The following is a 25,942-nucleotide window of genomic DNA, read 5'->3' as shown; positions in this document are numbered from 1 at the left end:
GAGTCAACCCCACCTGGTCCATCATTCCATTAGGACCATACACTGTGCACAGCATTGGTGCTGTCTAAGCAGTCTCTTCGGCTATTGGGCACAATCCTGGACGGGTTGCCACTCCGACGCAGGATACCAGCAAGCTGACGCTCATTTTGCCGACTTCAGAAGGATGACAGGCAGAGTCAACCCCACCTGGTCCATCCATCCATTGGGACCATACACTGTGTAGAGCGTTGGTGCTACCTAAGCAGTCTCCTTGGCTATTGGGCACAATCCTGGACGGGTCGCCACTCCGACACAGGATACCAGCAAGCTGACGCTCATTTTGCCAACCTCGGAAGGATGACAGGCAGTCAACCCTACCTGGTATCAATTCAATATCCGACAAGGACTTGACCTCAGGACCTTATGATCTTAAGCCAGCTGCCTAACCGTTAGGCCAACACCAGGCTTCCAGTGTTTCAACAGTTTTAAAAATTAACGACCCCTTTGATAATTAATTTAAATTATACAATTTAACAGACATGAAAATATCAGGCTAAAGCAAAATGTATTTTTATATTACTCATTCTTTTTAAGTTTGCGTGTGTTCGGGTGAATGACAATCTTATCCACAAACGAGAGATTTTTGCTAATTGCAGTACTGCCAATAAAAAGTACAGAGCACGCACTGGAGAAACACACACACACACACACACACACACACACACACACACACACACACACACACACACACACACACACACACACACACACACACACACACACACACACACACACACGCACGTCAAATGTGTTGCAACATCATGCTGATCCTGACGTCCAGTAATCACGAAAATCAACAGTGCGCCAAAAAGCCACTTACAATCGTACCTTGCGACTTCCACAATGAAGAGGTTTAAGCACTAAACCAATTCAACACTCACGTTTCATGGACCCTAACTGAAGTTACGCAAGTTGGATGTAACAACAACGCCAATGTACAAGTACGACGGCTGCATCGAGATTCGGATCGTGTTACCGCTGCGTGGCAAGGCAACACACGGCAAGGACGTTCCTCCGATTTGTTATATATATATATATATATATATATATATATATATATATATATATATATATATATATATATATATATATATATATATATATATATATATATATATATATATATATATATATATATATATATATATATATATATATATATATATATATATATATATATATATATATATTGTCATTACGACCACATCAGCAGATTAATGCCGCAACGAGCAGAAGGATTAATGCCTCTGAAAGGACGGTAGCCCTGGGCGTCGAGCGACACAATTTGTTGGACTCCTTGAACTTGAAAACACTCCACAAGATCGAGCCCAATGCATGTAAAAGCATTTCAAGATCAATTGTATCCGTTCAGAAGGATTAAAATAAATGATCGAACCATAAGCACAAGCACGGCACATGACGTGTTTAACCGCAGACCTTGCGGAGCCTCGATTCTATCATTGCAGATGTGACTCGATTAAAAACTTTGAATACACCTTCCAAAGCTGTGCACATCGACCACGATTTAATACAACCAACAACCTTCCAAAAGCACATCTCGACGCACACGGACACGCAAGGTTAACATCGGCATGCCGGACCGACTCTCGGCTTCAAAACAACAATCTCAACTCATCATACGTATAGCCATTGCTGTTGCTACACCTTTCCGCTTGCATCATCATGTTACCACCCATAGATAAACAAAGTAGCGAGGAAAGGAACGTGGGTGCATCACCAAATGAACAATCAGAAGAAGGATTGTGCTCAAGATGGAGTCAATCAGCCTTCAAGCCAATTGCGGTAATCAATGCCCTTTTCGAGGTGACCTCGAAAAGATGTTAAAACGTTGGGTGTGAGAGATGACATTCTTTGCTCCCTTTGCATACTTGAGATTTATGAATTTAGAAGACAGGACTGAAAACTGAAGACAGCATGACATCCACTTAAAAGTAAAATATTGGAGCATTTTTGAAGCACAGGAAGACAAAGTTGGAGTCTCGTGGCAAAGCACCGAAGAGCGGCATCCAGAAAGTTCTCAGAACGAGATAAGTTAAAGCTTTTTTTTTTTTTTTTTCTTTATTTTTTCGATGTAGAGATCGACATAATCCGAGGAAATATATCTCCTTTCCAATCATGGATTGATACATCGAAAAAGAAAGGAAGAAGGTCGGCGTTTCTTAGACCATCGCGTCTCGTTCGGAGAACTTTGTGAACGCTTCTCGTATTCCGAGGAGACGTGAAAGTACGATTAGATCCGGACGTGCTTTCATCCCCATGTCAATCACATCGCCGCTGCCTCGTTTAGAGCAGTGCAAGTCCGGATGGAACGTACGGTGCATCGCATCACGATACTTGCGCACAAATTAACAATCAATCGTAACAAACACGGAAGTTCGGGGAAATTTCTCATTGTTACTCGATAAACTCTACTCAAGTGGCTTCATGAGGAGCTTTTTAATGTAGCTTCAAGGCGGCTGCATATTTATCTTCTATCGCTCTTGCAAAAAATTACGCTTCCCACATTGAAGCAGAAAGCAACACAATTGTCATCTTTTTCCCCTTGACAAACAAAAACGAAAATAAAAATAAATAGGGCTGCATTCATTTACTAGGCGTGGTTCTCGAAAACACAACCAACCGATATAATCGGTAAACCAGCCCTCATGAAAATGTCCAACGAATTTCCATTGGGAACTCGGCGGGGTTTCGGCCGTTGGGATATTCATCCAATGGGAATTGAATAAAATGAGATTCTATTAACGATGATGGGGTTCGGGTCGACACTAAATCCACTTAGGCTCCCATCCAAGAAGCTGCACCAGCCTACATTCTCTTTCTAGGGTTTATCGGGACCACCGATAAGCCCCCCCCCCCCCGGATCATCATGACATCACACAAGTCAATGCCGTTTTCACGGCAGATCCTTGATGGGGCCAGAGTTTGCCCCACCACCATCTTTAATGAGATCTCGTTTTCATTTTGTGAAATTCCTGTGGTACTCCCCCCCCCCCCCGGCCAAAACCGCCACTTTAGTTGGACGTTTGCATAAGTTAGTTCACCCAAGTCATCGCTCTCCTCAAAAATACTGAAGAAAAAATCACTCACAAATGAAAACACACTTAACAACCAGGATAGCCAACTTCGATTCCTTCCGTGAGCCCTCACGTGCCGATTCTCAAATGCTTTAGGCATTGTAGTTAACATGAGCTTTGTTCAAGGGATTGTCCGGTGAAAGACGCCACTCGCGACGGAGTTGCTGCCGAAGTTGCGAGAGGCGCAGCGTTGGGTTGTCCACACGGAGCTCGGCCAACCGAGCAGACTCAAATTCCAAGTACGCTGCCTTCACCCGCCGTTCTGGGTGCCGGTCAACATCAGCCTCTTCCACCCTGGACACACGATGAAAGGAGAGAAGCAATTCGTCTCAGCATCTCATCCGATCCCAAACAATGTCAAAAAATACAAAACTTTGCAGGCAATCTTCATAATATGTACACAAAAAGGAAATGGGTAGTTAAAATGTGTGGCGAGAATAAAAAAAAAGGGAGGGTAATGGACTGCCGGAGTTGTAGCCACATAGTTGTTGATGCGACAAGGGTGGGGTAGAGAAGACAGCATGCTTGTGAGGATTCCATGCAAATAATGACATTGTTGTGGGCCGGTGGCGAGGAACGACCGCTCAACGGAGCAGTAAGGCAGTCTCCCACCGAACACCCGGAATCGAAAGGTCATCACCCCGGATAACTCCAGAGTCGATGGGTCGCTTAAAGGACCGTGGTCGCCAATATTTTGACGGTGTGAGGTCGGGTCCACTTGTCTAATTCCAATTTACCTAAGTACCCACGCCATCCAACTACCGGGGAAACTACACCCTCGGCCGACTTTGTCCGAACCGAGTCGCTGTCACCGACTCGGATCCGGCGGAACCGAGCGGAAGTTAGCAAAGCCGCGCGGACCCAATGAACAATTTACGGCACAAACAGCCTCACTAATTCTCAAGCCCAAACCATGCTCGGTCAATGGTAGAAACGAGAGGCAACGAGCTGGTACATTTAACAGGGGATTTATTTTACAATAATAGGGATGGAGACACAGAGCAGAGTTATCACGAATATGCAGGCAATGTACAGTGAGCAAAAGCACTTAATTTCTACATATAGGACGGCACCACCACAGACACACAAACACACCAAAAGAAAATGGACCCGGATTGTCTTTATTTCAACCCTCTCAGCCAAGGGGATAGACAGACTGGAGGTCAGCGTTTGGTCGGTACCTGGCCGCGTTCGCACGGCTTGCCGACCTGCCCTTGTGGAGCTCGGGATTCTTGTGGAAGGGCTTGGGAAGATCGGACGCTCCAACCACCATGGTGGGACTCGAACCCACACGGACAACCTCGCACCAAGCACCAAGGAATCAAAACGAAGCGGAAGATGCCAGCCAGCACCAAGACGGAAGATGGCCAGCAGACCAGACGAGACCACCCAGACGGATTGCACCAACAATTCTTCAACCCCTCCTGCGAGGTGGGAGGGATCCGTTCTGAGGTAACTCTGCCTCCCATTGGACGGGTGGCGTGTCGGTGGCCCGCCCCCCCCCCCCGAAGAGGCTCTGTAGTTGTTTCTGGCCTTCTGGCTTCCCATTGGCTGGAACGCCTCGGCTTTGCTCGCTCTTCGTCCATTGGCTGGAGGAAACACTCCCTGCCCTTCTTCGGAGCGGAGCCTCGATCTGAGCAGATGAAGGCTCCGCCGACGCCTTCAGCCAAAAACACGTGGATAATGGAGTCGGTGCGCGAAGGTTTGGTTGGGTGGCGGAACGAAGCAGGATGTTGTTGTTGGAGAATATATAAAAAAACCAACTACAAAATAACTCGCAGCGCACACATTAAATTCCCGTTAGACACAGGGGGTGGATTCTAACTATACACATATACTTAACGAAATAACTAAACTTTGGGACTGCTGACTGTATGTGTGCAAGAGGCTTCCAAATCCAAAACAATATACCTTCACAAGCTAAAACAAAAAAGCCAGTCTTTAAAATAAATAAATAATAAAAAAAGATTAATATGAAACCACCAGTAAACATCATGGTGTCAGCAGGAAGAAAAAAAAAAAAAAACAGGTTAAAGAATCACCCAAATTGGAAGAAAGGAGGAGAAGTCTCCAAATTGGCAAATGTCCGGTCCATCTGGGGAGAAGGGGTAAAACCTCTGCCGACGTACATAATATGTGGATGGCCCGAAGCAGCGTTTCGATCCACAGACAGTTGAACCCCAAGTAAATTAATAAAAGGTCAAGGGGTCGGTCGGTGCAGCAAGCAAACTAGAACAGAACTCAGCAGAGCGCGTACCTCCGCCAGGCTGAACACTGAACAGGTTACGTTTTGTATCCCACCGATCGGCCGGATCTGAACCAAAATCGAATTGGCTTGTTCTTGTCAACTACCCAACTCATCCACCGAGTTTTATCATCATCATAACTCGTCCACAACTTTTTGAGATGTCGTTTGTGGCCCCATCTCTCAATGGTGAAGAATCACTTAAAATTTAAGTATCCGATCTGGATTTTCACCAAAATCGAATCAATTCGCTCTCATCACACACCAAACCTGTCCACCAACTTTTATCCAAATCCGTCCACAACTTTTCTGAGATATCCTACTCGCATACAGACAAACAGACAGATAGACGGACAGGGCTGAAAACATCTTCGGTGGCAGAGGTAACTGGAGAGTTCACAGAACACCTTACCCCACTCGGTCTTGAGAAACAAGGTCATGGGCGGCATGTACAAGCAGCATGTGTGATTTGTCGAGACGACGTAAAAAGCCGTAATATTGTCCTGGTACTGCTAAACAGAAGGGGTTTTGAAATTTCCATAAAGGCGATTTGTGTTCTCCAGTGTTCAAGTAAATAATTCAATTGAAATAAAATAGAGAATTTGAAGGATGCAAAAATAAATACTGTGGTGGTTCTCACCGCGCCGGTGTGCGGACGACTGCTTTTAGCTAATTCGCGGCCGCACGCGCCCGACCGCGGAATTCCAGTCGTAGCTTCCGGATCAACGCCGAAATCTAGCTACGGGTGTGTTTTTAACCACACCGTAGATCAGCCAACTTTTCTGTCCACGCGCTACAGGGTTGATCGCCGAATTGTCGATGTACCGAATTATTCGTGCAGACAGAAATGCCGGGGATTTACACCTCAACGGAGCCTGCACGAAAACGAGCCGCTTTTAAGCAGCTCGCTCCGTTTGCGATTTGCCGAGCGGTTTTATATCGCCAAGCCCCGTCGGATCCGATTACTTTATCGGTGTTAAAAACCAGATAGTATTCCGAACGCAATTATGGCCATTCAATGGAGGAAGGGACACAACGAGCAGGTGAATATTCAAACAATGACATTTATTTATAAATGCACATATGCAGTCAGTAAAGCAGTGGGGGTGGGGGGGTGGGGGAGATGGGGACAAAGACACGAGCAAAAAGACCCTACAGCCGTTTTCTATTTACTATTCTGTACGTGCACTTAACGACAATTCTACTTAGCAGACAAGGCGCCACAGACTTCCATGCAAAAATCCCAGGAAAGAAAAAGAGGAGAACAGGGCCCGTAGGCCTTTAATGTTCTGCGGAGCTGTGGAGACCGCAGGAGCTCCGCGAGACCGCACAGGTTACCTACCACCCTCGTGGTGACTCGCTGGTCCCTGGTTCGGCGACCCTCGGTGTGTCTAGTCGTCAACACGGCAGCTGGCGACTTGGTTGGTCCAGGCCTAGCCGTGCGGCCTGGTCGATCGGGCCTAACCGACGACGCCTCAGAGGAGCGAACGGGCCTTGCTCTTTTAAAGTTGATGCTCTCTTAAGAGCCCACTCACTCCTCAGCGTCGCTCGGACCGTCCCGGGGCCCGATCACCTCAGACCGTTATACCGCTGGTTGGCGACTTCTCTCCGGCTGCTTCCACCGACTGTCAATTCTGCACGGCACTGCAGGCTTGGCTGGACTCCGAACGAACTCAACCACGAACCCAGACTTCAACTGGACCACGGACCCAGACTCCAGAAGAACTCCGAACCCAACTGGTCTCTCGGCGTGTCAGCCCCGCCTTTTAGCAGGTTGGGGGGGGGTGTTTGCTCTTTCACCTCTGACCCTTCACCCCCCGCTGGCTCCGCCCCTTTTGTCATTTTGATCCGATCTTGCCGTGCTGACGCGGAGAAAGCGGACCTGGTTGAAATCACCGGCCCTCGCCCAAACGAGGGAGTCCCCGCCTCTGTCGGCGGACATGCCGCTCGTCCGTGCAATGCCGTTGCTGGCGAAAAGATGGCGGCGTTTGTGGAGATGGTGAGGAGACGTTGTTTGTTGGGGAAAAGATGGCGACGTTTGTGGAGATGAAGGTGAGGAGATGTTGGCGGTTGTTGGTGAAGGTGGTGAGGAGATGTTGTTGAAAAAAAACGACAGCAAAAGAATAACACTACCTCAAAGATGCACAGCCCGGCTCACTAATAATTCCCTTTAGACATCGGTGGGGAAATCTATTCTGGACACACACTTATCGACACAACTGATCTTCGGGGAACCTGAATGGTGTTCTGTGAATTTCCACAACCGTAACAATATATAAAAGTATTCCAAATTTAACCGCTGTTGATACAGCATCTTACACCTTATTTAACAGGTTACGTTGGTTATTTGTATGTCTGGTGTTGGCTTAATGGTTAGGGTGGTGGGCTTGGGATCCTCGGAACCTGAGTTCAAATCTCACTCGGCTGTTGAATTAATACCAGGTGGGGTTAACTCTGCTGTCATCCTTCCGAGGGCGGCAAAATGAGTACCAGCATGCTGGTATACAGCGTCGGAGTGGTAACGTGTCCAGGATTGTGCCCAATAGCCAAGGAGACTGCTTAGGCAGCACCAACACTCCGCACAGAGTATGGTCCCCATGGATGGTTGAACTAGTTCTTCGTCTGTTTGTGTCCTTCATGACTTCCTGAAAAGCATTAAGTTTCCTGCTTGGAATGATTTTTCAATTTTGTTTCACTGCCAGACAGGCAGACTGAGTGAAACAAATTTTCTCACTCTGGCGCGAGTGCGATCGCGATGGATCCAGAGACAAACTACTGTTAAACCACAGGTTTCGTTTTCTATTCATGTTCAAAATAAAAAAAAAACAAACATTCAATTGAAATCAAGTTGTTCCTCGATCATAAACCGACGTTCGTAAGCAGACAGAAAGTGAAGCAATTGTTTAAACCGAGTTTTCGCTTCGCACGCGTGGGGTAATAAACTACCCAACATAATCTATTTTAATTGTTCAATTAAATCGAGCTCCTCCCGAGCATACCTGAGAGCAGCTATAGCGTCATCCACCGAGCGTGCCACAACAGCTTCGGAGTCCAATATACGGTTCAAGTTCTCCTCCAACGGCTGTGGTTGCTGCACCTTCGCTGGTACTGTAAGCAAACCGGTGAAAGAAGTTCCAAGTGAGTAACAGGATGGAACGAGAAAACGAGCCATCAGATATTGCAGACCATCGTGAGGACTTGTCTTGTGTGGTGTTTGTGTACTGGTGTGTTACCGAAATAACAAACAAAACTAGTACTGCCACTTTATACCTGCTGGCAGTGATGACAGGGTACCAAGACGTCCCAGACACCTGACCTATGATGTTTATTATTATTATTATTATTATTATGGAACTGAATTCAGAATGGGATTAAAATAAATTCAATTCAAATCAAATGGAAGACCAAATAGGTTCAGTCCTGTACTGGAGTAATATAATCAGAAGGAACCCAAACAAGCAAAAAGCAAAGATCAAGTCATCACGAGGAACCTGGAGAGGATTCACATTTCAGCTGCTACTCCTCTACCCTCAAACCCATCCAGGCACAGCCAAGTGAGCCCAATTCATTAAATAAATAAATAATAATTTAAAAAAAAATTAAATTATTCTGGCTGCCAGACCGTGTCCGATCAGGGTGAAACTTAAAACATCTATTCCCCATCACGACTGGATGATAATTGTAAAGTTACACATTACTCGATGAAGCATTTCAAGAGAATTTTTTTTTCTTAAGATTTTCGCTCAATTCAAAATGGCTACCAAACCATGTGACCAATCAATTATTCGTGAACACCCTGGTATCCCCAAGGCTCGGCGAACACTTGTGTAAAGTTTCCCCTCGATCTGTCCAGCCGTTCTGGAGAAGATTTTTTGATAGGTTTTCGGGTAAATCCAACATGGCTGCCAAATCACGTGACCTTTGACGTTATAGGTGTGAACGTTTTGTTCCTCATGGTTCGGCGGTAAAGTTTCACCTCGATCTGTTCAGCCATTTCAGAGAAGATTTTTGAATTAAAAATAAATAATAAATCAATAAGGCTGCCGAACCACGTGACCGATGACGTCATCATTCTTTTTTTTTTTAGCCGCGTCTCGCGTGGCGAACGCTGGCTTTAAGAGAGCTCCGCGTTGTTCTTCTTCTTCTTGTTCTTCTTCTGGTGAAGACAAAACCTTTCGGACTCGACTCTTTTATATACAGAATCCGGATCTCCTTAAATACTAAACACCTGTACACATCCTCGCATTGAGGGTGCCTTTTGAGAGCGTCTATCATGAACTTTTAAATATATTCGGACATTTGCTTTAAAGTTTCGAAAAGTTCACGTTAATAATTAAAGATTATTCTATTCAATGTGTTGTAATTTCGTAAATACACCATTTTCTCGTCATGAACGCGGAGCCTCCATGACGGGTCTCGCTATTGGCTCCATCAAGGCACTTGATGAAATATCGGAAGTTGTTGTTGTTATTGCCTTTAGAACGTGGCTCTTGGACACATTTGTCCTTGTTTTTTTACTGTGGACCAATTTATCCTGAGATGACCCTCAAAATTTTTCATACCAATTGAATGTAGCATACTTCATATGCAATTATGACGTCATAAAGAAGGCACCTATGATGTCATTAAAAAACAATAATAATAAATAAAATAATCACACTTACTCCCTGTGAGGAGTACTTGCCATGTGCCAAGTTTCAATTTTTTCTTTGGTGTGGTTTCAGACATGGAGGTCCAAACTTTTCCTTTTTTTCCAACATGGCTTCCGCAGCATATGATCGATGACATCATAATTATCATGAAAACGTTCTACCTGAGTAGTCGTACATGTAGTGCAAAGTTGGCGTCAATCTGACAAGCAGTTGCGGAGGAAAAACACGAAAGTTCTGTGCCGACAAACAAACAAAAAAAATAAATAAATAAATCCAAATCCATTGGGACCATACTCTGTACAGAGTGTCGGTGCTGCCGAAGCGGTCTCCTGGGATATTGGACACAATCCTGGAAGGGTCACCACTCCGACGGAGGATCCTCGAATGGCTCAATCGTGCCAGCAAGCCGGCACTCATTTTGCCGAACTCGGAAGGATGACAGGCCGAGACAACGCCGCCTGGTATTAATTCAACGGCCGAGCGGGATTTGAACTCAGGACCGTCGGATCCCAAGCGCCAACACCCTAACCATTAAGCAAACGCCAGGCGTACATAAACAAGCAAATAGACAAAGGAGCACAGAACACCCATCGAGTGAAGAACGTATGCCCTGCATGCCTTTTGCCTCCTGTCGGGCGAGTTGCTCCCGTTCCTGCTCCAGTCGCAAGCCATCATGGATCTGACCTCGTGTCACCTTGGACTGCCCACACGGTTGCATCCCCTTGCTTGAAAATCGAGCCTCTTCGTCCTCGAGCAGTTTCTGAGTCTCCTTTCGACGATCTGTCTGATCTTGACGCTTGCGCTCACGATCTGTCTGGTACATACATCAGCACAAGTGATTCAATGGAAACACAGTTCAGCAAAACATCGGATTTTTCACCTCGTATCCGGCATTGCATCACGAGACGAAGGATTCCGCGGTACGACAGAGCAGTGCAGCGCACCACAGCATATCGGAATTACTGTGCAAACGGAGCAATTGGATGTACTGCAAGCTTATCACATGTTGCACCTTGCGCTGTTCGCGCCGTTGGACGTGCTTGTCATTGTCGGCCCAGCTGGCATCTTCCTGCTCTTGATGCTTCCGTGCTGCTGCGGCAACCTTGACCTCCTCACGGCGTGCACGAGCCGCCACTGCACGATGGTTATCCCCAAACTTCTTTGGCATAGCACTTCAACAAAACATAAACAACCAAAGCAGCACGGATTAGAAGCACAAGGAAAGTTGCGTTGAGACTTCACATATTGGATTCTTAACTCCAGGGGTTGATGTGAAAGCAACAAATTTGATTTGAATAATTTTCAAACAATGTATTAAAAACAACAACAAAAAAAATGCACATTTTTCAAGAGGAGATTTTTGTTTTCCCTTCCAGGTTAGCCGAAGCCCACGAGGTACGCGCACACTCCCCCTCTGATCTGCTGAGCCAGGGCTTGAATCCCGACCCAGCTTTAAACTGTCTTCCTGGTGTTTCACAGGCAGGGTGATTCATGACTCTGTGCAGTCCCTCGGATGGATATTAAGCCGGGTGTCCAACCTGCTATCATTGGTTGGTGGATGTTAAATTACCACTGTGTCCTTCGCGAAGAACCGGTGAGCTCTTGCCAGGACCCTGAACAAGTTACAAATTCCTGCCCACTCAGTCGAGTGTTCCGAGAGGGGTGAGAGAGAGAGAGAGAGAGAGAGAGAGAGAGAGAGAGAGAGAGAGAGAGAGAGAGAGAGAGAGAGAGAGAGAGAGAGAGAGAGAGAGAGAGAGAGAGAAAGGAGAGAGAGAGAGGGAGAGAGAGAGAGAGAGGAAGAGAGAGAGGAGAGAGAGAGAGAGAAGGGGGAGAGGAGAGAGGAAGGGGGAGAGGAGAGGAAGGGGGAAGGGGAGAGAGGAGAGAGAGGAAGAGAGGGAGAGAGGAGAGAGAGAGAGAGAGAGAGAAGGGAGAGGAGAGGAGGAGAGAGAGGAAGGGGGAAGAGAGAGAGAGAGAGAGAGAGAGGGAAGGGGGAGAGAGGAGAGAGAGAGGAAGGGGGAGAGGAGAGAGGAGAGAGAGGAAGGGGGAGAGAGGAGAGAGAGGAAGGGGAGAGAGGAGAGAGGAGAGAGAAGGGGGAGAGAGAGAGAGAGGAAGGGAAGAAGGAGAGAGAGAGAGAGAGAGAGAAGGGGGAGAGGGAGAGAGAGAGAAGGGGGAGAGGAGAGAGGAGAGAGAGAGAGGAGAGGAGAGAGAGAGAGGAGAGAAGGGGAGAGAGAGAGAGAGAGGAAAGGGGGAGAAGGAGAGAGAGAGAGGGGAGAGAGAGAGAGAGGAAGGGGGAGAGGAGAGAGGGAGAGAAGGAGAGAGGAGAGAGAGGAAGGAAGGGAGAGAGAGAGGAGAGAGGAGAGAGGAGAGAGAGAGGGAAGGGGGAGAGGAGAGAGGAGAGAGGAGAGAGGAGAAGAGAGGAAGGGGGAGAGGAGAGAGGAGAGAAGGAGAGGAGAGAGAGGAAGGAGAGGGAGGGAGAGAGGGAGAGAGGAGAGAGAGGGAGAGAGAGGAGAGGAGGAGAGAGAGGAGAGAGGAGAGAGGAGAGAGAGGAAGGGGAGAGGGAGAGAGGGAGAGAGGGAGAGAGGAGAGAGAGAGGAAGGGGGAGAGGAGAGAGGAGAGGAGGGAGGAGAGGAGAGAGAGGAAGGGGAGAGAGGAGAGAGGAGAGAGGAGGAAGAGGAGAGAGAGGAAGGAGAAGAGGAGAGAGGAGAGAGAGAGAGAGAGAGGGAAGGGGGGAGAGAAAGGAGAGAGGGAGAGAGGAGAGAGGAGAGAGAGGAAGGGGGAGAGGAGAGAGGAGGAGAGGAGGGAGGAGAGAGAGGAGAGGGGGGAGAGGAGAGAGGAGAAAGGAGAGAGGAGGAGAGAGGAAGGGGGAGAGGAAGAGGAGAGAGAGAGAGAGAGAGAGGAAGGGGAGAAGGAGAGAGGAGAAGAGGAGAGAGAGGAAGGGGGAGAGGAGAGAGGGAGAGAGAGAGAGAGGAAGGGAAGAGAGAGAGAGAGAGAGAGGGAGGGAAAAGGAGAAGAGAGAGAGAGGAGAAAGAGGAGAAGAGGAAGGGGGAGAGGGAGAGAGGAGAGAGGAGAGAGAGGAAGGGGGAGAGGGAGAGAGAGAGAGAGAGGAGAGAGAGGAAGGGGAGAGGAGAGAGAGAGAGAAGGGAGAGAGAGGAAGGGGGGAGAGGAGAGAAGGAGGAGAGGAGAGAGAGGAAGGGGGAGAGGAGGAGAGGAGGAGAGGAGAGAGAGGAAGGGGGAGAGGGAGAGAGGGAGAGAAGGGAGAGAGGAGAGGAGGAGAGGAAGGGGAGAGGGAGAGAGGGAGAGAGGGAGAGGAGAGAGGAAGGGGGAGAGGAGAGAGGAGAGAGGAGAGGAGAGAGGAAGGGGGAGAGGAGAGAGGAGAGAGAGAGGAGAGAGAAGGGGGAGAGGAGAGAGGGAGAGAGAGAGAGGAGAGAGAAGGGGGAGAGAGGAGAGAGGAGAGAGGAGAGGAGAGAGAGAAGGGGGGAGAGGAGAGAGAGAGAGGAGAAGAGAGAGAAGGGGGGAGAGGAGAGAGGGAGAGAGGAGAGAGGAGAGAGAAGGGGGAGAGGAGAGAGAGGAGAGAGGAGAGGAGGAGAGAAGGGGAGAGGGAGAGAGGGAGAGAGGAGAGGAGAGAGAAGGGGAGGAGAGAGGAGAGAGGAGAGAGAGGAGAGAGAGAGAAAGGGGGAGAGGAGAGAGGAGAGAGAGGAGAGGGAGAGAGAAAGGGGAGAGGAGAGAGGAGAAGAGGAGAGAGAGGAGAGAGAAAGGGGGGAGAGAGAGAAGGGAGAGAGGAGAAGAGGAGAGAGAGAAGGGGGAGAAGGAAGAGAGGAAGAGAAAGGAGAGAAGAGAAGAGAGAAGAGGAGGAGGAGAGGAGAAGAGGAGAGGAGAGAGAAAGGGGGAGAGGGAGGGAGAGAGGAAGGGAGGAGAGGAGAGAGAGAGAAGGGGAGAGGAGAGGAGAGAGAGAAGAGGAGAGGAGGGAGAGAGAAGGGGAGAGGAGAGGGAGGAGAGAGAAGGGAGGAGAGGAGAAGGGAGAAGAGAAGGGGGAGAGGAGAGGAGAGAGAAGGGGGGAGAAGGGAGAGGAGAGAGAAGGGGGAGAGGGAGAGGAGAGAGAAGGGAGAGGGAGAGGGGAGAGAGAGAGAAAGGGGGGAGAGGAGAGGGAGAGGAGAGAAGGGGAGAGGGAGAGAGAAGGGGGAGAGGAAGAGGAGAGAGAAGGGGGAGAGGGAGAGGGAGAGAGAAAGGGGAGAGGGAGAAGGAGAGAGAGAAAGGGGGAGAGGAGAGGGAGAGAGAAGGGGGAGAGGGAGAGGGAGAGAGGAGAGAGAGAGAGAAGGGGAGAGAGAAGGGGAGAGGAGAGAGGAGAGAGGAGAGAGGAGAGAGAGAGGAAGGAGAGGAGAGGGAGAGAGGAGAGAGGAGAGAGGAAGGGGGAGAGGAGAGAGGAGAGGAGAGAGGAGAGAGGAGAGAGGAGAGAGAAGGAAGAGGGAGAGGAGGGAGAAAGGAGAGAGGAGAGAGAGAGAGAGAGGAAGGGGAGAGGGAGAGAGGAGAGAGGAGAGAGAGGAGAGAGAGGAAGGAGAGGAGAGAGAGGAGAAGAGGAGAGAGAGAGAAGGGAGAGGAGAGAGGAGAGAGGAGAGAGAGGAAGGGGGGGAGAGGGAGAGAGGAGAGAGAGGAGAGAGAGGAAGGGGGGAGAGGAGAGAGAGAGAGAGAGAGGAGAGAGGAGAGGAGAGAGGAGAGAGGAGAGAGAGAGAGGAGAGGGAGAGGAGGAGAGAGGAGAGAGAGGAAGGGGGAGAGGAGAGAGGAGAGAGAGGAGAGAGGGAAGGGGAGAGGGAGAGAGGAGGAGAGAAGGAAAGAGAGGAGAGGAGAAGGAGAGGAGAGAGGAGAGAGGAGAGAGAGGAAGGGGGAAGAGGAGGGAGAGAGAGAGGAGAAGGGAGAGAGGAAGGGGGAGGAGGAGAGAGGAGAGAGAGGAGAGAGAGAGGAAGGAGAGGAGAGGAGAGAGGAAGAGAGGAAGAGGGGAGAGGAGAGAGGAGAGGGAGGAGAGGAAGGGGGAGAGGAGAGAGGAGAGAGGAGAGGAGAGAGGAAGGGGGGAGAGGAGAGAGAGGAGAGAGGAGAGGGAGAGAGGAAGAAAGGGGAGAAGAGGAGAGAGGGAGAGAGAGAAGGGGGAGAGGAGAGAGGAGGGAGGAAGAGGAGAGAAGGGGGAGAAGGGAGAAGAGGAGAGAGGAGAGGAGAGAGGAGGGAGAGGAGGGAGAGAGAGGAGAAGGAGAAAGAGAAGAGGGGAGAGGAGAAAGGAGAAGGAGGAGGAGAGAAAGAAAGAGAGAGGGAAGAGAGAGAGAGAGAGAGAGAGAGAGAAAGGGGAGAGGAGAAGGGGGAAGAGAAGGAGAAGAGAGGAGAAGGGAGGAGAGAGGAGAGAGAGAGGAGAGAAGGGGAGAGGAGGAGAGAGGAGAGGAGAGAGAAAGGGGGAGGAAGGAGAGAGGAGAGAGGAGAGAGGAGAAGAGAAGGGGGAGAGGAGAGAAGGGAGGAAGAGGAGAGGAGAGAGAAAGGGGGAGAGGGAGGAAGGGAGAAGGGGGAGAGGGAGAGGAGAGAGAAGGGGGAGAGGGAGAGGGAGAGAGAAGAGGGGAGAGGGAAGAGGAGAGAGAAGGGGAGAGGAGAGGGAGAGAGAAGGGGAGGGGAGAGGAGAGAGAAGGGGGGAGAAGGGAGAGGGAGAGAGAAGGGGGGAGAGGAGAGGGAGGAGAGAAGGGGAGAGGGAGAGGGAGAGAGAGAAGGGGGAGAGGGGAGAGGAGAGAGAAGGGGGGGAGAGGGAGGGGGAGAGAGAAGGGGGAGAGGAGAGGAGAGAGAAGGGGGAGAGGAGAGGGGAGAGAGAAGGGGGAGAGGAGAGGGAGAGAGAAAGGGGGAGAGGAGGGAGGAGAGAAGAAAAGGGGGAGAGGAGAGGAAGGAGAGAGAAGGGGGAGAGGAGAGGAGAGAGAAGGGGAGAGGGGGGAGAGAGAGAAGGGGGGAGAGAGAGAGGAGAGAGAAGGGGGAGAGGAGAGGGAGAGAGAAGAGGAGAGAGGAGAGGAGAGAGAAGGGGAGAGGAGAGGGGGAGAGAGAAAGGGGGAGAGGAGAGGAGAGGAGAAGGGGAGAAAGGAGAGAGAGAGAAGAGAGGAGAAGAGGAAGAGGGAGAGAGGGAGAGGAGAAGGAGAAGGGGAGAGAGAAGGGGGAGAGAGAGGAGGAGGAGAGAGAAGGGGGAGGAGAGAGAGAGAGAGAAGGGGGAGAGAGGAGAGGGAGAGAGAAGGGGGAGAGAGGAGAGGGAGAGAGAAGGGGAGAGAGGAGAGGAGAGAGAAGGGGGAGAGAGGAGAGGAGAGAGAAGGGGGAGAGAGAGGAGAGGGAGAGAGAAGGGAGAGAGGAGGAGGAGAGAAGGGGAGAGAGGAGAGGAGAGAGAGAAGGGGGAGAGAGGAGAGAGAGAGAGAAGGGAGAGAGGAGAGGAGAGGAGAGAGAAGGGGGAGAGAGAGGAGAGAGAGAGAGAAGGGGGAGAGAGAGAGGAGAGAGAAGGGGGAGAGAGGAGAGGGGAGAGAAGGGGGAGAGAGGAGAGGAGAGAGAAGGGGGAGAGAGGAGAGGAGAGAGAAGGAGAGAGAGAGGAGAGGAGAGAGAAGGGGGAGAGAGGAGAGGAGAGAGAAGGAGGGAGAGGAGAAGAGGAGAGAAGGGGAGAGAAGGAGAGGAGAGAGGAGAAGGGGAGAGAGGAGAAGGGAGAGGGAGAAGGAGAAGAGAGGGAGGAGAGGAGAGAAGGGGGAGAGAGGAGAGGAGAGAGAAGGGGGAGAGGAGAGAGAGAGGAGAGAGAAGGGGGAGAGGAGAGGAGAAAGAGAGGAGAGGAGAGAGGGAGAAAGGGGGAGAGGAGAGAGAGAGAAGGAGAGGAGGAGGAGAGAGAAAGAGGAGAAGGAAGGAGAGGAGAGGGAGAGAGAAGGGGGAGAGGAGAGGGAGAAAGAAGGGGGAGAAGGAGAGGGAGAGAGAAGGGGGGAGAAGGGGAGAGGAGAGAGAAGGGGAAGAGGAGAAGGAGAGAGAAGAGAGGAGAGGAGAGAGAGAGAGAAGGGGGAGAGGAGAGGAGAGGAGAGAGAGAAGGGGGAGAGGAGAGGAGAGGAGAGAGAGAAGGGGGAGAGGAGAGGAGAGAGAAGGGGAGAGGAGAGGAGAGAGAAGGGAGGAGAGGAGAGGAGAGAGAAGGGGGAGAGGAGAGGAGAGAGAAAGGGGGAGAGGAGAGGAAGAGAGAAGGGGGAGAGGAGAGGAGGAGAGAAGGGGGAGAGGAGAGGGAGAGAAGGGGGAGAGGAGAGGAGAGAGAAGGGGAGAGGAGGAGGAGAGAGAAGGGGGAGAGGAGGAGGAGAGAGAAGGGGGAGAGGAGAGGAGAGAGAAGAGGGAGAGGGAGAGGAGAGAGAAGAGGGGGAGAGGGAGAAGGGGAGAGAGAAGGGGGAGAGGAGAGGAGAGAGAAGGGGGAGAGGGAGAGAGGAGAGAGAAGGGGGAGAGAGAGGAGAGAGAAGGGGAGAGGAGAGGAGAGAGAAGAGGGGAGAGGAGAGAGGAGAGAGAAGGGGGAGAGGAGAGAGAGAGAAGGGGGAGAGGAGAGGGAGAGAGAAGGGGAGAGGAGAGGGAGAGAGAAAGGGGGAGAAGGGAGAGGAGAGAGAAGGGGGAGAGGAGAGGGAGAGAGAAGAGAGGGAGAAGGAGAGGAGAAGAGAAAGGGGGGAGAGGAGAGGAGAGAGAAGAAGGGGAGAGGAGAGGAGAAGGGGGAGAGGAGAGGAGAGAGAAGGGGAGGAGAGGAGAGAGAGAGAAGGGGGAGAGAGAGAGAGAGAAGGGGGAGGAGGAGAGGAGAGAGAAGGGGGAGAGGAGAGGAGAGAGAGAAGGAGAGGAGAGAGAGAGAGAGAAGGGGGGAGAGGGAGGAAGGGAGAGAAGAAGGGGGAGAGGAGAGGAGAGAGAAGGGGGAGAGGAGAGGAGAGAGAAGGGGGAGAGGGAGAGGAGAGAGAAGGGGGAGAGGGAGAGGAGAGAGGAAGGGGGAGAGGAGAGGGGGAGAGAAGGGGGGAGAAGGGAGAGAGGAGAGAGAGAGAGAAGGGAGAGGAGAGGAGGAAGGAGAGAGAAGAGGGAGAGGAGGGAGAGGAGGAGAGGAGAGGAGAGAGGAGAGGAGAGAGGAGAGGAGAGAGGAGAGGGAGAGAGAAGCGGGAGAGAGAGAAGCGGGGAGAGAGAGCGGGAGAGAGAGCGGGAGAGAGAGCGGGAGAGAGAGCGGGAGAGAGAGCGGGAGAGAGAGCGGGAGAGAGAGCGGGAGAGAGAGCGGGAGAGAGAGCGGGAGAGAGAGCGGGAGAGAGAGCGGAGAGAGAGCGGGAGAGAGAGCGGGAGAGAGAGAGAGCGGGAGAGAGAGCGGGAGAGAGAGCGGGAGAGAGAGCGGAGAGAGAGCGGAGAGAGAGGGGAGAGAGAGAGGACAAAAGAAAGGGGAAGGATAATACCAGAGTGGGGGGTGAAGGGTGAGAAAAGGAAAGGGTCAAAAAGAAAAATCCTTCCATAAATCCAGCTCCCTTACTTGGAGGTCGCCATCCTTCTTCCTATTCATCGGTGTCTGCCTCTATCGACCTCACTCCCCATATGTTACCTTTCTCCCAAGTCACCTCGTTCTTCCATTAACCCAGGTTTTACATACAATGTCCTCAACAAGTATTGGACGAGGACTGGTCCTAACCTGTTCTTTTCCCCTGATATACTTAAAGAAAGCCTTGCTATTATGTTTAATATTCTGAACCATGTCCTTCTCAAACTCTCTTTTGGCTTGCTGAGTTATTCTCTTCACTTGCCTCTGTTTACTTCGATAGTGATATAAATCTAACTCCAAACACGATATTTTAAGCCTAATTAAAAATTAAATAATTGTTACATCTGGATTTGGATCTTCACCAAAATCGAATCGATTTGTCCTTGTGACATTCCCAACGTGTCCACCAAGTTTCATCTGAACCCGTCAACAACTTTTTGAGATATCATGTACACAAACAGACAGACAGGGGTGAAAACACAACCTCCTTCACCTCCGGTGGTGGAGGCAACTGGAAGGGCACTCGGTAGAGCGCGTACCGGCGCCACGTAATGCCTGATCCACGAGAACATCTCGGGTCCAATACATTTTTGAAATATCATGCGAGATATCGGTTTAACCCTATCTCTCAATGGTGAAGAATCACTTGAAAAATTATCAGATCCAGATCTGGATCTTCACCAAATTGAATCGATTCTTTGTCACACACCCAACGTGTCCACCAAGTTTCATCCGAATCCGTCCAAAACTTTTTGAGGAGGAGATTGGGACCATACTCTGTGCAGAGCGTCGGTGCTGCTTAAGCAGTCTCCTTGGCTATTGGGCACAATCCTGGACAGGTCGCCACTCCGACGCAGGATACCAGCAAGCTGGCACTCATTTTGCCGACCTCGGAAGGATGACAGGCTGAGTTAACCCCACCTGGTATTAATTCAACGGCTGAGCGGGATTTGAACTCAGGACCCACGGATCCAAAGTCCACCACCCTAACCATTAAGCCAACACCAAGCATATAACTTTTTGAGATATCTGTATACAGACAGACAGACAAACAGACAGACAGACAGGGGTGAAAACATAACTTCCTTCACCGTCGGTTATGGAGGTAATAAATACTTTCTGCTTCTCCTTAATAACGTTCCTCATCTCACTACTCCACCACCCTGACCTCTTTCTGTTTCTAGATTTACACCTCATTGGAATGTACTCACTCTGCACTCCACACATTTGGTCCTTAAAAGGTTTCCAATTTCTGTGAACACACACACACACACACACACACACACACACACACACACACACACACACACACACACACACACACACACACACACACACACACACACACACACACACACACACACACACACACACACACACACACACACACACACACACACACACACACACAAATAATTGCACCAATTCGCTTGAACAGCTCTTCTGTAGACATCGTCGTAGTCGTAGTCGTCGGTAAAATGTGTCCTCTGGTTTCCTGTCACATCGTCTGTCGTTACTGCTTTGTGACGTGCACGTGTGAGGGTTACAGATTACAAAACCTTTCCTCACACCAATGTTTATCAAAAGCAGATATCAAGTTTTCAATTGTTGTTTCAGGTTCAGAGCTCACACGATGGCCTCGAGGTACACGCACTCCAAGCTGTCTCACCTGGGTCGGAATCCCGACCCAGCTATAAACTGTCATCCAGGTGTTTCACAGGAAGGGCGATTCATCAATGTGCGTGCCGTCCCTCGGATGGACGTTAAACGAGTGTCCCGTCTGCCGCCACGAGTTGGTGGAAGTTCAAGATGCCACGGTGTCCTTCGTGAAGAGTAGGCGAGCTATCACTGGCACTGTGAACAAATTAAAATAATTGTCATAAACTTGATCGACCGTGAGGCCTGGTCGGCCGGTTCGTGAAAGACTCGAGCCAAAAAAACTTCCCCGGCAAACACTCGATGGACGTGGGAGTTAAATAACGGAGTACACACCACGGGACAAGGACGTGGACAACGGAGTACACACCACGGGACAAGGACGTGGTGGGACAACGGAGTACACACCACGGGACAAGGACGTGGTGGGACAACGGAGTACACACCACGGGACAAGGACGTGGTGGGACAACGGAGTACACACCACGGGACAAGGACGTGGACAACGGAGTACACACCACGGGACAAGGACGTGGTGGGACAACGGAGTACACACCACGGGACAAGGACGTGGTGGGACAACGGAGTACACACCACGGGACAAGGACGTGGTGGGACAACGGAGTACACACCACGGGACAAGGACGTGGTGGGACAACGGAGTACACACCACGGGACAAGGACGTGGTGGGACAACGGAGTACACACCACGGGACAAGGACGTGGTGGGACAACGGAGTACACACCACGGGACAAGGACGTGGTGGGACAACGGAGTACACACCACGGGACAAGGACGTGGTGGGACAACGGAGTACGCACCATGGGACAAGGACGTGGACAACGGAGTACACACCACGGGACAAGGATGTGGACAACGGAGTACACACCACGGGACAAGGACGTGGTGGGACAACGCAGTACACACCACGGGACAAGGACGTGGTGGGACAACGGAGTACACACCATGGGACAAGGACGTGGTGGGACAACGGAGTACGCACCATGGGACAAGGACGTGGACAACGGAGTACACACCACGGGACAAGGATGTGGACAACGGAGTACACACCACGGGACAAGGACGTGGTGGGACAACGCAGTACACACCACGGGACAAGGACGTGGTGGGACAACGGAGTACACACCATGGGACAAGGACGTGGTGGGACAACGGAGTACACACCACGGGACAAGGACGTGGTGGGACAACGGAGTACACACCACGGGACAAGGACGTGGTGGGACAACGGAGTACACACCACGGGACAAGGACGTGGTGGGACAACGGAGTACACACCACGGGACAAGGACGTGGTGGGACAACGCAGTACACACCACGGGACAAGGACGTGGTGGGACAACGGAGTACGCACCATGGGACAAGGACGTGGACAACGGAGTACACACCACGGGACAAGGATGTGGACAACGGAGTACACACCACGGGACAAGGACGTGGTGGGACAACGCAGTACACACCACGGGACAAGGACGTGGTGGGACAACGGAGTACACACCATGGGACAAGGACGTGGTGGGACAACGGAGTACGCACCATGGGACAAGGACGTGGACAACGGAGTACACACCACGGGACAAGGATGTGGACAACGGAGTACACACCACGGGACAAGGACGTGGTGGGACAACGCAGTACACACCACGGGACAAGGACGTGGTGGGACAACGGAGTACGCACCATGGGACAAGGACGTGGTGGGACAACGGAGTACGCACCATGGGACAAGGACGTGGTGGGACAACGGAGTACGCACCATGGGACAAGGACGTGGTGGGACAACGGAGTACGCACCACGGGACAAGGACGTGGTGGGACAACGGAGTACGCACCACGGGACAAGGACGTGGTGGGACAACGGAGTACACACCACGGGACAAGGACGTGGTGGGACAACGGAGTACACACCACGGGACAAGGACGTGGTGGGACAACGGAGTACACACCACGGGACAAGGACGTGGTGGGACAACGGAGTACGCACCATGGGACAAGGACGTGGACAACGGAGTACACACCACGGGACAAGGATGTGGACAACGGAGTACACACCACGGGACAAGGATGTGGACAACGGAGTACACACCACGGGACAAGGACGTGGTGGGACAACGCAGTACACACCACGGGACAAGGACGTGGTGGGACAACGGAGTACACACCATGGGACAAGGACGTGGTGGGACAACGGAGTACGCACCATGGGACAAGGACGTGGTGGGACAACGGAGTACGCACCACGGGACAAGGACGTGGTGGGACAACGGAGTACACACCACGGGACAAGGACGTGGTGGGACAACGGAGTACACACCACGGGACAAGGACGTGGTGGGACAACGGAGTACACACCACGGGACAAGGACGTGGTGGGACAACGGAGTACACACCATGGGACAAGGACGTGGTGGGACAACGGAGTACGCACCATGGGACAAGGACGTGGTGGGACAACGGAGTACGCACCACGGGACAAGGACGTGGTGGGACAACGGAGTACACACCACGGGACAAGGACGTGTTGGGACAACGGAGTACACACCACGGGACAAGGACGTGGTGGGACAACGGAGTACACACCACGGGACAAGGACGTGTTGGGACAACGGAGTACACACCACGGGACAAGGACGTGGTGGGACAACGGAGTACGCACCACGGGACAAGGACGTGGTGGGACAACGGAGTACGCACCACGGGACAAGGACGTGGTGGGACAACGGAGTACACACCACGGGACAAGGACGTGGTGGGACAACGGAGTACACACCACGGGACAAGGACGTGGTGGGACAACGGAGTACACACCACGGGACAAGGACGTGGTGGGACAACGGAGTACGCACCATGGGACAAGGACGTGGACAACGGAGTACACACCACGGGACAAGGATGTGGACAACGGAGTACACACCACGGGACAAGGATGTGGACAACGGAGTACACACCACGGGACAAGGACGTGGTGGGACAACGCAGTACACACCACGGGACAAGGACGTGGTGGGACAACGGAGTACACACCATGGGACAAGGACGTGGTGGGACAACGGAGTACGCACCATGGGACAAGGACGTGGTGGGACAACGGAGTACGCACCACGGGACAAGGACGTGGTGGGACAACGGAGTACACACCACGGGACAAGGACGTGGTGGGACAACGGAGTACACACCACGGGACAAGGACGTGGTGGGACAACGGAGTACACACCACGGGACAAGGACGTGGTGGGACAACGGAGTACACACCATGGGACAAGGACGTGGTGGGACAACGGAGTACGCACCATGGGACAAGGACGTGGTGGGACAACGGAGTACGCACCACGGGACAAGGACGTGGTGGGACAACGGAGTACACACCACGGGACAAGGACGTGTTGGGACAACGGAGTACACACCACGGGACAAGGACGTGGTGGGACAACGGAGTACACACCACGGGACAAGGACGTGTTGGGACAACGGAGTACACACCACGGGACAAGGACGTGTTGGGACAACGGAGTACACACCACGGGACAAGGACGTGTTGGGACAACGGATTTCTAAACATCGAGACACTCGGAAACCCGTTTCTAAACTTGCGGCATCAACACAAAAGGCTTTGACTGTGTCGACGTTTACGACGATCGTGTGTGGAAAGGAATTTAACACCAAACACAACGAACAAAGATCACGAACGAACAAAAAAGAGATTCCCGTTTTAAATGTTCACCTTACCAGGTGCAAACAAGCAAATCCACTGAAGGAGAAAACGATCCGCACCAAAGGGAAATGACGTCATCCAGAACCGGAAACAGTTTTATTTTTCAAAACCTAAATGTGGACGGACTCGAACCGTGTGGCGAACCTCGCGTCCCCTTATATTCGATCACCGAGAGAATTATTCATTTGACGGAGGATTTCGATTTCCGTATGCCGGAATGACGTCATACTTTGAGGCGAACTTCCGGACCACGCCCACATTGTTGTCAGCGGTGCTGCGCGTTGTGTACAATTTGTGTGTCAGGTTGTCCTGAGGTTGAATGCTTAAGCCACTTGGCGAGCGCTCTCCAAGCTGCTTGGTTCTTCGCTTCGGGAGAGAGTGTCCGTGCTTTCAATCTCAAATTGATGAGTTATATGTTTCCTCCTTTGTTGGGTCCCGCGGTGCCGTGCGCTTGGTGCCTCGGGAGGGGTCTCATCCACATGATAAACTCTGTTGTGTCGTTGTGTGCCCACTTGTTCTGACATGAGATTTTTTTGTGTTCGGTCATTAAACATAACATATCATTATCTTTGCTAACGCACCTCCACCGATATATCTATATATATATATTTTTTTTTAAACTCCTTCCCCCCCCCCACTCTCTCCCCCCTCTGAATAAAATGCAGCACTCTCCTCCCACACCCCACTTTCTCCACCCACTCCTCCCCTTCACATCCCCATCAGCGAAGCCACGGCTTGTATTTACAAGAAAATAATCTAAATACAATCTTTTTTTTTCAATATTGCCGATTTTTCTTGCTCATAACACTTCAAAATGCCATCTGACATTTTTGTTTTTTTGTATACAATGTCGAGGCTCATATGAGAGCTAACACACACAACATACAAGGAGAGCAGGAGACGAGAGGGGTGGACAAAACAGTGGGGAACAGAGACATGAGGAGATATGTGTAAGGGAGAGGGATGGGGCGGGGTACACGGGGTAAACAAGATGGACACCACAGGGACTTTCAGGAAGGAAAGAGTGAAGGTGAGCAGTGATTCGTGATTTTAGTAGTTTACCACAAGGGGGTTGCTGGTGGACCTTGAGCCCACTGCGGAAATGGGGGGGGGGATATATCTCAGATAGAGCAAGGGGAGGGGGGGAGGCCGGAGAGGAGATGGTAGAAGACAGAAAGGCCACCAACCTGCCTGCGGTGAGAGACCCAAAGGATGCTTCCTTTGTGTAGCGAGTGAGTATCCCTTCCTAAAATTAGCATAACAAAGGGACACGACTCAAACTTTTAAATCGATGCGAACCCAAACATGCCAAATATATAAACCTGAATTTTGTGTAACCTTTATTTGTATTTTCAGTTTACCCCATTCTCAAAATGGCACAAAGACGCTCATACTCACCTGTGCTAACAAGAGTCCACCAGATAGTAAATGAAGATGGTATTTCTGTTTCTGGAGCATCGAGATTCCAGACAGTACCACTGACTACCCTTTGAGTTGATTGCAGAGTTTCTGTTGATTGTACCAGATGTGATGCTGAACATATTCTGTCACAGCGAGAAGAGTCCAAGCTGGTAGCACATGTTAAAGATCTTGCTGAAGTAGGGTATGGTGACACAAGGACTGAGGTATTCACCGTGGCTACAGATTACGCTGTTCACCTTGATAAGCGCCAGAAAGATGACAAGTGCCATGCAGTGGTTCTTCAGCGTCGTGGACATGTGGCCTGAGCGAAACATGGTAAAACCATCAAGTTTATCTGAGCTGTGCATGGTAAAACCATCAAGTTTATCAGAGCTGTGTGTGGTAAAACCATCAAGTTTATCAGAGCTGTGTGTGGTAAAACCATCAAGTTTATCTGAGCTGTGCATGGTAAAACCATCAAGTTTATCTGAACTGTGCATGGTAAAACCATCAAGTTTATCTGAACTGTGCATGGTAAAACCATCAAGTTTATCTGAGCTGTGCATGGTAAAACCATCAAGTTTATCTGAACTGTGCATGGTAAAACCATCAAG

General features: G+C 51.0%; 1 protein-coding gene across 1 annotated transcript; it reads right to left on the bottom strand.

Moving 5' to 3' along the window:
- Positions 1-1,540: 1,540 nt before the first annotated feature.
- CCDC124 (coiled-coil domain containing 124) lies at positions 1,541-24,100 on the bottom strand. The gene is made up of 5 exons (XM_085896432.1): positions 23,942-24,100; positions 11,044-11,203; positions 10,650-10,845; positions 8,379-8,487; positions 1,541-3,428 (listed from the first exon to the last, which is right to left on the bottom strand). The coding sequence occupies exons 2-5, from the start codon at positions 11,197-11,199 to the stop codon at positions 3,227-3,229; spliced, it is 663 nt and encodes a 220-aa protein (XP_085752558.1). The 5' UTR covers positions 11,200-11,203; positions 23,942-24,100; the 3' UTR covers positions 1,541-3,226.
- Positions 24,101-25,942: the final 1,842 nt, after the last annotated feature.

The sequence above is a fragment of the Eptatretus burgeri genome, chromosome 9 (genome assembly GCF_056783735.1).
Source record: "Eptatretus burgeri isolate ZD-2024b chromosome 9, Ebu_testis_v1, whole genome shotgun sequence".
Classification (NCBI taxonomy): domain Eukaryota; kingdom Metazoa; phylum Chordata; class Myxini; order Myxiniformes; family Myxinidae; genus Eptatretus; species Eptatretus burgeri.
The sequence above is the reverse complement of the archived record's forward strand: the minus strand, read 5'-3'. Positions and strand labels throughout refer to the sequence as shown.